General features: G+C 41.6%; 1 protein-coding gene across 1 annotated transcript in view; it reads left to right on the top strand.

Moving 5' to 3' along the window:
- The window catches only part of LOC136677695 (V-type proton ATPase 116 kDa subunit a 2-like), a 33,735-nt gene that overhangs the window by 707 nt on the left and 18,964 nt on the right, over positions 1 to 14,064 (top strand). Inside the window, exons 2-10 of the mRNA XM_066655289.1 lie at positions 1,731 to 1,809; positions 4,244 to 4,341; positions 5,072 to 5,209; positions 6,603 to 6,700; positions 7,927 to 8,053; positions 8,445 to 8,527; positions 8,615 to 8,708; positions 11,610 to 11,822; positions 13,208 to 13,358. Coding sequence (XP_066511386.1) covers positions 1,731 to 1,809; positions 4,244 to 4,341; positions 5,072 to 5,209; positions 6,603 to 6,700; positions 7,927 to 8,053; positions 8,445 to 8,527; positions 8,615 to 8,708; positions 11,610 to 11,822; positions 13,208 to 13,358 — 1,081 coding nt within the window. The remainder of the gene's footprint in view (positions 1 to 1,730; positions 1,810 to 4,243; positions 4,342 to 5,071; positions 5,210 to 6,602; positions 6,701 to 7,926; positions 8,054 to 8,444; positions 8,528 to 8,614; positions 8,709 to 11,609; positions 11,823 to 13,207; positions 13,359 to 14,064) is intronic.

Below are 14,064 nucleotides of genomic sequence, written 5' to 3'. Positions count from 1 at the left end.
TCTTTCTCCTGAATGATCCCGGTTTATTTTCACATATGTTATGCTCCTTCCATAGTTCTCTGTCAAAATTACGATTCATTATTTTTTATATAATTATTAAAGTGTGAAATGTATGATATTTATTTAGCGTTAAATAAATATGTACATTAACATTATTATAATGATATAGTATAGAAAATAAGCATGCCCTGCTGGTGACAATTTTTCGTAATAAATTAATATGTTCAGATATTTTAATAATGTGTGGGAACGACTTGAAAACGCGTGGGATCAGTTTAATAATGTATGTGGGCAGCTTAATGTAGGAACAATTTTTATGAAGTGTGGCAACAAAATAATGATGCTTTGGCAACGTAATAGTGTGTGGGGAATGACTTAATAATGTGTCGGAATGACTTAATAATGTCAGGGGACCACTTAATAACCTGTGGGAATGACTTAATAATGTGTAGTGACCACTTAATAATTTGTAGGGACCACTTAATGTGTGGGGACGATGTTTTAATATGTGGGAACGGTTAAATAATGTGTGGGAATAACTTAATAATGTGTAGTGACCACTTAATAATGTGTAGTGACCACTTAATAATGTGTGGGGACCACTTAATATGTGGGGATGATGTAATAATATGTGGGAACCGTTTAATAATGTGTGGGGATGACTTGATGCCTTGAATAGATGAAGTAATGTGTGGTAACAGTATAAACCTTCATGGGGACAACTTAACTCATTGGAATAATTTAATAAGTTGTGAGAATGACTTAATACAGTAAATAATAAGTGTAACAAATTTCAGCGTTTGTTATTGATATAATGGAGGCTGGATAACAGTGCTGCACTGAAGTACACACATACGGTAACTTATAACTTAATGGTGCTGAAGTTTCGCGTTGTTCACGCCAAGGAAATGTTATAGTGATATGTTTCCAGTGCGAGTGAGTGTGGGGTGAATTCTGTGTGTTCTCTCACTCATTGTTTCCCCGTTTAGTGTCCTGTGAAGAACAGTCTGTGTAGTCATTAGTGAATGAGTAAAAGAGTTTCTTATTAAACCAGGCCACTTCTTCGTCAGTGTAATGGCTGTTACATAATGTGTAGAATAGCCTCTGGAGAACATGGTCTGTTGTTTAGAAGTTGGGTGTGTTCAACAGAGTCCATAACATATCGATGTTACAGCATTAATACTATGCACTTTAGACTGGAACGACTGCGATGACTCGTCCTTATGTGTGATAATATTGTTAAAATAAGACAGCCTTGTGTCTCTTATTAGTTAAGTACATACTTAAACCTCTCATGTATTACATGTATCTCACGCACTTGATGTAAACAACGAGGGAAAACAATTGTAATCAGGTTATTCTATAGTAGCTGTGACAAGCCAACAGTGCAGGTCGTGTTGGCTTTTCTTTTAGCACAGAGCCCAGGATATGTGGTTTAGTCCATTTTATAAATACTGATTTTAATATGCTCTGACAGTCGTGACATTTATATCAGTATCATCAAGTACTGAACATTTCGTGTGAATTTAATGTGGCGCTTTACCAGTTGCTGACTCAGTGACTCCAACTGGGGTTGTAAAAGATGTCAGTGCATAAATATGTTTATAGTATTCATGCTGTCCACATTTTGAAATTAAGATTAATATCTAAAGATTATCAGCGTCCAAAGGTGATTTACCTACTGTTGAATGAAATTAAATGTTTCTTTCACGTCTTATTTTCTGTTTCAGCTCAACCCAAGTGTAAACGCCTTCCAGCGCAAGTTTGTTAACGAGATTAAGAGATGTGAGGAGATGGAGAGGATCCTGGGTAATTTTCATTCTTTGTCATAAGCTGCTTAGTTAGGGCTCTGGGAAAAGCTGGAATTCCAAATCGGCTCCTTGTGAATACTGGGGGGAAAATAAAGATGCAACTTCAATGAATTACTGAGATATTATAATGATTGTTAACTTAACATTATACAACAAACATCTGCTTAATGGATGAAATCTAAAAACATCACTTTTATAGAGAGATGTTTACATTCAGTATTCACTTATGATTCTCTCTCATAAGTCTTTTACCACTGTGACGTGTTATAAACCTTCTACAGGGTGGGCCATTTATATGGATACACCTTAATAAAATGGGAAAGGTTGGTGATATTAACTTCCTGTTTGTGGCACATTAGTATATGGGAGGGGGGGGGGGGGACTTTTCAAGATGGGTGGTGACCATGGCGGCCATTTTAAAGTCAGCCATTTTGGATCCAACTTCTGTTTTTTCAATGGGAAGAAGGTCGTGTGACGCATCAAACTCATTGGGAAAATAAAAGTTGGATCCAAAATGGCCGACTTCAAAATGGCCGCCATGGTCACCACCCATCTTGAAAAGTTTTCCCCCTCCAATGTGCCACAAACAAGAAGTTAATATCACCAACCATTCCCATTTTGTTAAGGTATATCCATATAAATGGCCCACTCTGTAGAACAATTTAATTTACAAATTGACAAAGTTTTGTGGTAGTTTTTCTGTCACTGGTGGCAGGGGTCAGCATTTCCTGAGATCCAGTGCCAAAGTTGGTCTGGTAATTAGCTAAAATTAAAAAATGGATAATAATAAAAGTCTCACTGGACCAATTAACCCTTTGTGCTAGACAAACACATTAATCCATGTGTTTATTAACATCTTCACAGTAATAAAGCAGAAAAATATTTTAATACTGCCCTCACTTTAACGAAAGGCTGAAAGTCGGTGTTTTTTTTAAGTACAGATGATCTTCAGTGTGGTCAGGAATGCGCAACATTTATCACAGCAAATGTCATTCCACCCATGAAACGTTCTTGCAGGGGTTTTCTGCACACACACACATCAGATCGTCTCACCTAAGGTTTATGTTGCTAACATTTGTTAAAAGGGCGTGTAAAATATCAAACTCTGTTACCTATAGTCTAATTGACTTTTGTAACACAGTAGTATTGCTTTCCAATATGCACTATAGTGGGGTGTTTTGACAAGGTAGGACAAATTTTAAAATTCAGTGGATTGAGGGATGCTTGTGGCTTCTGTGTCATAAGTAAGAAGGCGATTCTTCATGTATTTGGACAGCTGTACTGTGAAAATGATTTTTAACCAAAAAATAGCAACTGTTATCTCATCATTATTTATGTAAATGTTTCACTATTCGTTTTAGTTGAGTTTAGTTGAGTCATCAGCTTAAGATTGTGGTTTGACAGAATTAACTTTGTAGCTTCAGCAGATTGTTGATAGATAAAGATGGGGCCATGATGATTTGACAGATTTTTAGTTGCTTGCAAATGATAGTACACTTTAATTTTTGGCATTTTACTCTAAAGCAATGACTTCTCAGTTTTTAACCAGTATGCACTCATTGTCCACACTGTTAAACCCACCTACCTCATTGGTCAACTTTGGACCAAAGTTGTTGTTCATCATCTTCTAGTTCAGTGGTTCCCAAAATCGTTTCTGCAGTGCTGCCCTTTTGTAGATGCAAATATTTTCAAGCTACACACTAGCAGTGCTCAAACACGCCTCGTTCATTTGCCTTGACACTGCAAAATAGCTGCTCCCACTTTGGGAACCACTGCTGATGCCCTTCATCAATGAACACCTCACACTGTTGGCTGGATATTTTTGGTTGGTGGACTATTCTCAGTTCAGCATTGCCATTGAGGGGTTTATAAACTCCAGCAGCACTACTGTGTCTGATCCACTCGTAACAGTGCAAGGCACACTAACACAGCAACCACCACCACATCAAACAAGCAGGTCAGTTTAATGTTTTGGCCCGTTGGTGTATGCAGACACATTTACAAAGTTACTTTAGTTTACTTTATTTCAGGTACTGAATATTTCATCCAGTACACTCTTAGTAAATTTCTGAGAAAGTTTCCTCACATTTTGATAGCTCTGGAGTCTGGAAAAAGTCAGTTGTTTATACCAGCTCTGGCTCTTCAAACAGGAAACAAACTCAGGGCTTCAAACAGAGAAAAACAATCACGAAAAAAGGCTTCTGAAGTAGCACCCGGGGAGAGGAACGTTTACCTCGGTGCTGAGTTCAAACAGCAGCAGTCGGGCTCCAGAATCATATACAACACATTTAATAGTTCATGATAAATAATTAAGTACAATATGAGTGTAATTAAATGTTTAAAAACTATTACACATTGTCTGTTTTTGTCTTTTTTCAAAAATGGGGCCTCCATGTAAAAGTTTGTGTGTGTGTGCGCTCATCCTATTGCAGTGTATCTTATGAGGGAGATCAAGAGAGCTGACATAGCTCTGCCTGAAGGCGAGGTGAACCCAGTGGCTCCACTACCCAAACACGTGATGGATATAATGGTAAGACCACTGGACTCCATTCATGCACTGCTGGAGGTTAATGAGACTGATTTCCTCTGAGAAAAAAGAGGGAGCTGTAGTATTTGCTTTAAGGTCTAATTGGTCGATAGAAGAAGGACCTTGCCACAACCTTAAAGACAGTTTAATGAGCGTACAGCGAACACATTTACTGTTATGTACACCACTGTTTTGACATGCAGACACAATGAACTAGTACTACATAGAAACTTTTTTAACTGGGCTTTTTTAATATGTTTTTCATAGAATTAACAGTAGTTATTCCAACATAAAGTTATGGCTAGTTGGTTTAAAACTACACTCTTCATTTTATCAGCTATATTTACTGTATAGGTGCATTTTTCCCAGTCTTTAGCTTTGCATGTTTCACTTTCACAAGTGGATCAGACACAGCAGGCAGTGCCTCAAGAGTTTTCAAAACCCTCATTCCCCCTACTGGACTGAGAATAATCCACCGTACAGAAGCATCCAACCGACAGCGTCCTGTGACCACTGCTGAGGGACTATTCAGTGACTCATTTGAGCAAATCATGAGCTACTCTCTCTAACTTTACATCTGCAAGTGTTTAGTAAATGGGAACGTTGTTATAAGCTCAAACTGCACTGCTGTGTCTGATCCACTCAGAGGTGGTTTTAATGATACGGCTAATGGGTGAATATATATACACAGTCCATGTGTGTTTAAGTCCTCTCTGATTCACTGTAATTTCAGGAGCAGCTTCAGAGGCTGGAGCTGGAGCTGAGTGAGGTCACCAGGAACAAAGAGAAACTGCAGAAGAACCTTCTGGAACTGACCGAGTACACGCACATGTTGCACATCACACGCAACTTTGTACAACGCAACGTAGAGGTGGGTCACTTCTCTCAGAGGATTACAGATAAGCAGTTCCAGTGTTGCTAACACTGGAGATTTACTTCTCTTTAGGTCCTTTGCGTCACAGTTCTAGGATGCTGCTGTTCCAGAAATATTCAGTTTTGTATTTTCTATGCGTCAAAGAAAGAAACTGCCTGAAGTTTTTTGAACACTGTATTGTGGAGTATTTTTCTCTGCCTTTTTTATTTTAGTGTTTAATAGTGATAGCTATGTGTAGCAGGATAGTAGATTATTGCGTGTAATCTTGGACCATATCTATTTTTCCATTCCTGTTTAAACATTAACAAGACCTTAAAGGGGTGCAGCAGGTTAGTGTCGCAGTCACACAGCTCCAGGGGCCTGGAGGTTGTGGGTTCGATTCCCGCTCTGGGTGACTGTCTGTGAGGAGTGTGTCGTGTTCTCTCTGTGTCTGTGTGGGTTTCCTCCGGGTGACTGTCTGTGAGGAGTGTGGTGTGTTCTCCCTGTGTCTGCGTGGGTTTCCTCCGGGTGACTGTCTGTGAGGAGTGTGGTGTGTTCTCCCTGTGTCTGCGTGGGTTTCCTCCGGGTGACTGTCTGTGAGGAGTGTGGTGTTTTCTCCCTGTGTCTGCGTGGGTTTCCTCCAGGTGACTGTCTGTGAGGAGTGTGGTGTTTTCTCCCTGTGTCTGCGTGGGTTTCCTCCGGGTGACTGTCTGTGAGGAGTGTGGTGTGTTCTCCCTGTGTCTGTGTGGATTTCCTCTGGGTGACTGTCTGTGAGGAGTGTGGCGTGTTTTCCCTGTGTCTGCATGGGTTTCCTCCGGGTGCTCCGGCTTCCTCCCACAGTCCAAAAACACACGTTGGTAGGTGGATTGGTGACTCAAAACTGTCCATAGGCGTGAGTGTGTGTGTTGCCCTGTGAAGGACTGGCGCCCCCTCCAGGGTGTATTCCCGCCTTGCACCCAATGATTCCAGGTAGGAATTAAAGAAAACTTTAAAATTAAAATAAAAAAGCAGACAATTATAAAAATACAAGGTTTGTTTGAGTGTCTCTAGTCGGTTTAATTTTCCTTCAACCGTCTTCTCATTTGTTCCTCAATGAACAACTCTTTTCATGAAGAGTAGGGAGATCAAATGACCACATGGAATTTGTGGTCACCTGATTTTGAAGGCAACCAGCCTTTCTTTTCTAACAGTCTTAAGTGTTTCCCACTACCAAAAGTCTTCAGATTAACACAGAATCATCTTGAATAATCCCATTGATGGAAAAAGCCTTTAAAACATCAACCGTCCCAAAATGAGTTTTTAAAAACATGTTTTTAAAATGCTTTTATAGTGTGTGTATATGCAGGATGATATTCTGAGAAATAGGATCCATGACGACATCCTGCGTGTGTTTTGCTTGTTGTGAAAACAGAGGGAATCGGTGAGGCCGCAGTATGAAGAGTTTCCTTTCTTGGAGAAAGACGTCAGGATGGACTACAGCAGCATGCAGAGGCTTGGGGCCAAACTTGGGTGAGAGGCCTGTGTCTTGGGTGCATGTGGTTAACTTATTGTCCCTTTAGGGAAGTGCAGTACAGCAGAATATATATATATATATATATATATATATATATATATATATATATATATATATATATATATTGTGAGTTGTTACTGTATGAATAAGGTATCATCTATTTGTACATAGGGTAGTGCTGGAAGCAGAGTACAAAAGAATAAAAGTATAAGTACAAAATAGTGCTGATTTTAAAGTACAGTGATCCCTCGTTTTTCGCGGGGGACGCGTTCCAAGACCATCGGTGAAAAACGAATTTCCAGGAAGTAGAGCAAAGATATTTTTTTATGTATGTAACGAGTATTTGGACTTTTAAACCCCTCCCTGTTACTGTTAACAACCCACCCTGTGCAGTAAACAGTCGTTCTCTAATGTTTTTCAGCTGGAACTACATGTGATTTCCTACCAGTTTCTTTAATAGAGTCATTCCTAAGCTGTGATTTAGCGTCAGTAAATTTCCCCTCGGATGTGGACGTGAACAATACATGTACCGTACGTAAGAAACACTTGTAAATGATATATTTTGTCACCTACAGGCCCAGTCTAATACATGTAAACAATAAAAAAGCCCCCTTGAAAAAACCCGCGAAGTAGAGAAAGATGAACCGTGAAGTTGCGAGGGATTACTGTAACGCTAACTGTTGCAATATCTGCAACAGGCATTACAGAATAGGTACAAAATAAAGTGGAGCCAGCTGCCTAACCAAACCCGTCACTTTAAAATGAAAATGATGCAGGGACATGTGTCCACAAACTGTTGGATATATATTGTAGGTCTTTTCAAGTCTTGTATTTCTACCAAGCTCGTAGTGTGAAGGTAGCACAAGCTTCCTCTGTATTGATCCATGACATTTTTTCAAACATACCCTAAACAAACCCTAACACCTTAACCGTTTCTGTTACAGCTGAGAGAGACAGAGAGAGAGATACAGAGAGCCAGAGAGTGTGAGACAGAGAGAGAGAGAGACTGAGACTGAGAGAGAGAGAGAGAGAGAGAGAGAGAGAGAGAGAGAGAGAGAGAGAGAGAGAAAGAAAGAGACAGAGAGAGAAAGAGAGAGTGAAGCCCTTTATGCTGTTTGGACTCCTAGCCATGCATGCTAACAATTTCATTTAGTTTGTGGAGATTCCTAACCTCTACTCTAAGTGTGACTGTTTCAGAGTTTGCTGTTTCCTCTGTGTGCAGGTTTATCTCAGGACTGATCCAGAGAGCGAAGATTGAGGCCTTTGAGCGTATGCTGTGGAGAGTGTGTAAAGGATACACCATCCTCAGCTACGCAGAGATCGACGAATGCCTGCAAGATCCATACACTGTAATTTACACGGGATTATGAATACATGGAAATTATTGCATATTTCTGTGGAAAGCTTTTATTATTATATCCATGTACATTAGTTTATTTATTAGAGAAAAGAGACTGATCTCTGACATCTGTCTGACATTGATTTCACTGATGACCGGTTGTTTGATTTTAGTCAGATTTTATTTGAAGTACCGTGCAGCACTTAGCTTTATCTTTGCTGAGTTTAAATATTATTTCAGAATTAGTCTACAGCAGTATCCTATGTGCATTGTTCCTCTTCTGTAGTCTCATATGTTTGTTCTGTGGTCAGTTTTGGGCGATTTCTTACTTGTGGCTGAGTCTTGTTAAATCTGTGGTCAGCTGAGTGTAACTCTGTTTCCTCCTGGTTTGTGTTTCGCAGGGGGAGCCTACGAGAAGTGTTGTGTTCCTCATTTCTTACTGGGGTGATCTGATCGGACAGAAAGTGAAGAAGATCTGTGACTGGTAATGAGCTCCATATGAGTAAAATCAACTTAGCTTTAGTCAGTTCAGCTGCTTATGTTTAATCATTGGCCCCTTTTTCTTTTTCAGCTACCACTGTCACCTGTACCCGTATCCCAACAGTAATGAAGAAAGGGCCGACGTGGTGGAAGGTCTCCGCACGCGCATTCAGGACCTTCACACTGTGAGTGTACACAGGATTCTAACTGCATATGGGCTATCTCTGCATTAATGCACATAATGCAAACCCTCACACCTCGCAATTAAATCTGTGTCCCTTTTAACAGTTTTAAATTATTCGTCAAATCCTTTCTTCCCAAAAATTTGTTGTCGTCAGTGCTACCTATCAGCAGTTCATCACCAGAATAAGGCACAGTGCCACCTGCCTTGGGAGGACTGGGTATACACATGCTTTTCGAACTGCCACTGAACTGCAGAGGATGGTGCATACTGCCCAAATCTGTCACATCACTTAACAGATGCCCATTCTATGTGGGGACAATGTCATCCTACCCACCCAGAGAACAAGGCAATTTCTGCTCTTACTTGAGATCCCTTAACATTTTGATCATGTTACGGATGTAGGCTAATGAAATGTCCAGCGAGTCTCATCTAAGGAGTCTTTATTGGGGTAGCATGGTGTCTCTGCTCAAGCTGGGGAATGATTCTTATAGAACACATGTTTATCACACATTTTGTAACCCTTTAACACACATTCATTCATTCATTCATTGTCTGTAAGCGCTTATCCAGTTCAGGGTCACAGAGCCTACCTGGAATCATTGGGCGCAAGGTGGGAATACACCCTGGAGGAGGTGCCAGTCCTTCACAGGCCAACACAGACACACACACACGCACACACACACATTCACTCACACACTCACACCTACTGACACTTTTTGAGTCGCCAATCCACCTACCAACGTTTGTTTTTGGACTGTTGGAGGAAACCGGAGCACCCGGAGAAAACCACGCAGACACAAGGAGAACACACCACACTCCTCACAGACAGTCACCCGGAGGAAACCCACGCAGACACAGGGAGAACACACCACACTCCTCACAGACAGTCACCTGGAGCGGGAATCAAACCCACAACCTCCAGGTCCCTGGAGCTCTGTGACACTACCTGCTGCGCCACCGTGCCGCTCCCTTTAACACACATGAGGGTGTAATTCAGTCCTACACAAATATTAAAGAGAAATAGGATGGTGTTAAAGTGGCCTGTGATGATATTAGGTGATTTATAATTTACACTGCATTCAACTACATCTACCACATGGTTGAAATGGCAATTCTCTCTGGATAAGGACCATGAATGTAACTGTAAATAAAGTCTTATTGTGTTATATACAGCGGGTCAAAGTGTCAAAATAGTTCTGTATTTTTTCCAGAGAACCATCTCTATCTGAGTCACATGAACAAATTCTTTAACCATTAACCATTTAAGAGCTAACAAAAAAAGAGAAATCTTTAACCATCAAAGTCAGCACACTCAAGGCTGTGTGCAGTAAAGACAGAACACATGCAGGATCGTGTACTGTGCTTCAGTGAATCCAAGAATAATCTTATCTTTAAAATGAAACATACAGTTAAATGAAAGGGGATTTTCGGAAGCAGCTGCAGATGAGCCTAAAATCACTACATCTGATGTAACGCATGGACTAGTGGACTAGATCCAGTTTTGGAGTGCTCGTTATGATTCAGCACTTCCATCAGATCCTCACAGTAATGTTCCAATGTCTAGTATAAAGCTGTCTAGGAGGTGTTGAGGCTATAGATGCAAATAAATTACATACCCCCTATTAACACTTCTTGATTTAAAGAAATGTAAGGTGAGTAAGTGTCCACAAACTTTTGGCTATATGTTCTGTGTTGGTCGACAGAGGGCCGGGTGCAGGTTTTGTCCCATGATGCATCATGTGACATGTCTGGAATCCCTGGAGAGTGATTTTGGCTTAAAAGGAGACAGAAATGACATTAGTTTTCTGCTTCTGCACATGATGACCATGAGGTTTAACCTCTGAGGGCCTTTTCCCACCACATCAGGCTACAGATAAATTTGTGCATTTATTTACATGTTAATGTAAATATTGGCTAACTCAACAACTCGAATCAGTTCATGTTAGGATGGGATATTCTCTCAATTTTATTTGTGTACTTCTCATTCATTCATTCATTATCTGTAAGTGCTTATCCAGTTCAGCGTCACGGTGGGTCCAGAGCCTACCTGGAATTACTGGCCGCAGGGCAGGAATACACACACACACACATTCACTCACACACTCACTCCTACGGACACTTTTTGAGTCACCAATCCACCTACCAACGTGTGTTTTTGGACTGTGGGAAGAAACTGGAGCACCCAGAGGAAACCCACGCAGACACAGGGAGAACACACCACACTCCTCACAGACAGTCACCCGGAGGAAACCCACGCAGACACAGAGAGAACACACCACACTCCTCACAGACAGTCACCCGGAGGAAACCCACGCAGACACAGGGAGAACACACCACACTCCTCACAGACAGTCACCCGGAGCGGGAATCGAACCCACAACCTCCAGGTTCCCGGAGCCGTGTGACAGTAACCTGCTGCACCACCGTGCTGCCCATTTGTGTACTTGTTCTTTCAATGTTATCCCAACTCTATTCCCAGTTATTTATATTATTTGCCTCAACCCCTTCCTGGCTTCTCTTGTGAGCCCTGAATATATTGTGCCAGACTCTCATTTATTTGTGGCTGTTGTGAAGTGCACAGCACTGCCTCTGCTTTGTTCTAACTCAGATTTATTTATTATATACTGACACCTAGTGGCCTGGATGTAGTAGAGATCCTTTACAAAAACTACATTGATCATGGCTGCCCCTTTGTGGCACAACCCACTGTGTGGAGCATAAACTGGTTCATTCTGGCACTAAGCAGGATTATTCTTCATAAGTGGCACACTTTATGAATTCATGTCATGTGTTAAGCTTCACATAATCAGGGTTTTTTTTTTTACATTGTTTGCTACTATTTGGGTTTCTTTGTTCTTAAATGTGGCTTAGGATTTCACAGATTCCTTTTCATCTGCTGTAGGTTCTTCACCGGACGGAGGACTACTTGAGGCAGGTGTTGAACAAAGCCTCTGAGTCTGTGTTCACCTGGGGGATTCAGGTGAAGAAGATGAAGGCCATCTACCACATCCTCAACCTCTGCAGCTTCGATGTCACCAACAAGTGCCTGATAGCGGAGGTGTGGTGTCCTGTGAACGACCTGCCGGCCTTGAGGAGGGCGCTAGAGGAGGGCTCGGTGAGACTACTGTACTCCATTCTGCCTCTGTGCTGGTAAAAGTCCTGTATAAAGAGGGACTCCGCTTTTCTCAAGTCAGTGGTTGAGATGTAAAGATTGCATTGTGGTGTAGTGTGTTTTCATGGGAAGTTGTTAATTGTAGAGAATAATAACCACTCCTAGTGTATGAATGAAAGGTTTCATCTCAGCTGTTTAACTAAGCAGACGAAGATTTGTAGTCCCGCTTTAATTGTCCAGAGGTCCTGATTTTATGATTATAGAGTAGTTATGACCTTGCCTCTCAGTTGTGTCACTTCCAGTTCTGTCCAGAAGTCCCGTGAGAGTGGATCTCCATTAAACCTTTGCTTTTAAATGCTTTGAAGTTATAGACATTCGGCATTGAAGAGTCAGGAGACTGGAGTTCGGCGTTGACTGGAGTTTATTTGCACATACACAGGATCATGTATGAGTACAGCTGGATGATCTCAGTCTATGTCAGGATGATCTGAAGTTTGGAAACTGGAGGCTCAAAGGTTTCCTTCACGTGCATGCAGAAAAGCATGGGCACAGCTTGGTCATCAGTTTGTCACCAGTTCAGTCTATAGCCAGTTCATTCTACACCCAATCCAGTCTGATCCTAATCCAGTCTGGTCCCGATCCAGTATGACACCAAATATTTAAGAAGGGCTTTATATAGATTGGAGAAATGGGGGAAGGGAATAGGAGGAAGAAGAGGAGTGAGAGGAGAGGTACGTAGAATGAGGGTGATGAAGAATATGGTAATCCTGAGAGGAGTAAGCGGCAGAATAAGAATGAGAGGTGGGGTAAGTGTGAAGAGGAGGTGTGAGGCAGGAAGGAGGGAAAAGGTGAGAGAGCATGGAAATCAGGGGAGGGGTAGGAGAAAGAATAGGAGTGAGAGGAAGGGTAGGTGTGATAAGGGTGATGGTCAAAGAAAGAAGTAAACATAGCACAAAAACTAAGGAAATGTGTTTCCCTTTTAAATGGTGCCACATTTGTAAGGGACATGCATTTGTGGGAGGAGCAGTGGAGCTGAGTGTGTGGGTTGCGTGGGTCCCATTGAACACTGTGGGATCAGCTGGGCGTAGAACTGAAGTGCTGGTTGAAGAAAGGGATGCCATCCCACAGCAGTGTGGGACCAGGCTGGTGACCAGCGTGAGGAGGAGGTGGAGGCTGTTGTGGCTGTGTACGGTTCTTCCACACGCTACTGAGGCTTCTGTTTGTTATAGAAAAATCAAAAAGCTAAATAAGGAAAGAGATTCCTGTCATTGCTTATTTTACCACATCCTTAAGTGCTTTCAAAAACCTGTTTTACTGTACTGTGATTGTTAGTTCTACATGGAAACCTTTAATCATTCTGAGCTCATTACCTGCTTTTGCTGTTTCAGAGAAAAAGTGGAGCGACTGTGCCATCGTTTGTGAACAGAATTCCCAGCACCGACACTCCGCCCACTCTCATACGGACCAACAAGTTCACCTCAGGATTTCAGAATATAGTGGACGCCTATGGAGTCGGCAGCTATAGAGAGGTCAACCCAGGTGAGACGGTGCTTTACTGCGGACGGTTAAAGCTCAGGCCTGGATCTCTGCAGTGAAGCTTAATCTATAAGGGCTTCAGAGTGATAAATATGTCTTTTATATTATGTGTAATTCATAATACAAAAACAACAGAAATACTGAAATAATAAGGAGAAGAACTACAGTGTTCAGCTGATGGCAGAAAGGTGACGCTGTAAGTAGAATTGCTGCCACACACCACAAAGTTCTCAGGGTCACAGGGACTCTCATCAGGAATAGAAAGAAGTGTAAAAAAAACTGTAGGACAAGAAGAGAGGAGAATTATGGGCTGTGAAGGGAATTGTTGTAAGTGGTGGCTTTCAAAATAAGAGCGTAAACGTTCTGTGAATGAGATTCTCTCTCTGTCTCTCTGTCTCTCTCTCTCTCTCTGTCTCTCTCTCTCTGTCTTTCTCTCTCTCTCTGTCTCTCTCTCTCTGTCTGTCTTTCTCTTTGTCTCTCTCTGTCTCTCTCTCTCTCTGTCTTTCTCTTTGTCTCTCTCTCTGTCTGTCTTTCTCTCTCTCTCTGTCTTTCTCTCTCTCTCTGTCTCTCTCTCTCTCTCTGTCTCTCTCTCTCTCTCTGTCTCTCTCTCTCTCTCTCTCTCTCTCTCTCTCTCTCTCTCTGTCTCTTTGTTTCTCTCTCTGTCTCTGTCTCTCTCTGTCTCAAACAAAATGACTGTATGCTATTTTCC

This window comes from Hoplias malabaricus, chromosome Y (assembly GCF_029633855.1).
Source record: "Hoplias malabaricus isolate fHopMal1 chromosome Y, fHopMal1.hap1, whole genome shotgun sequence".
Classification (NCBI taxonomy): Eukaryota; Metazoa; Chordata; class Actinopteri; order Characiformes; family Erythrinidae; genus Hoplias; species Hoplias malabaricus.
This window is presented reverse-complemented; position numbering and strand designations above follow the sequence as displayed.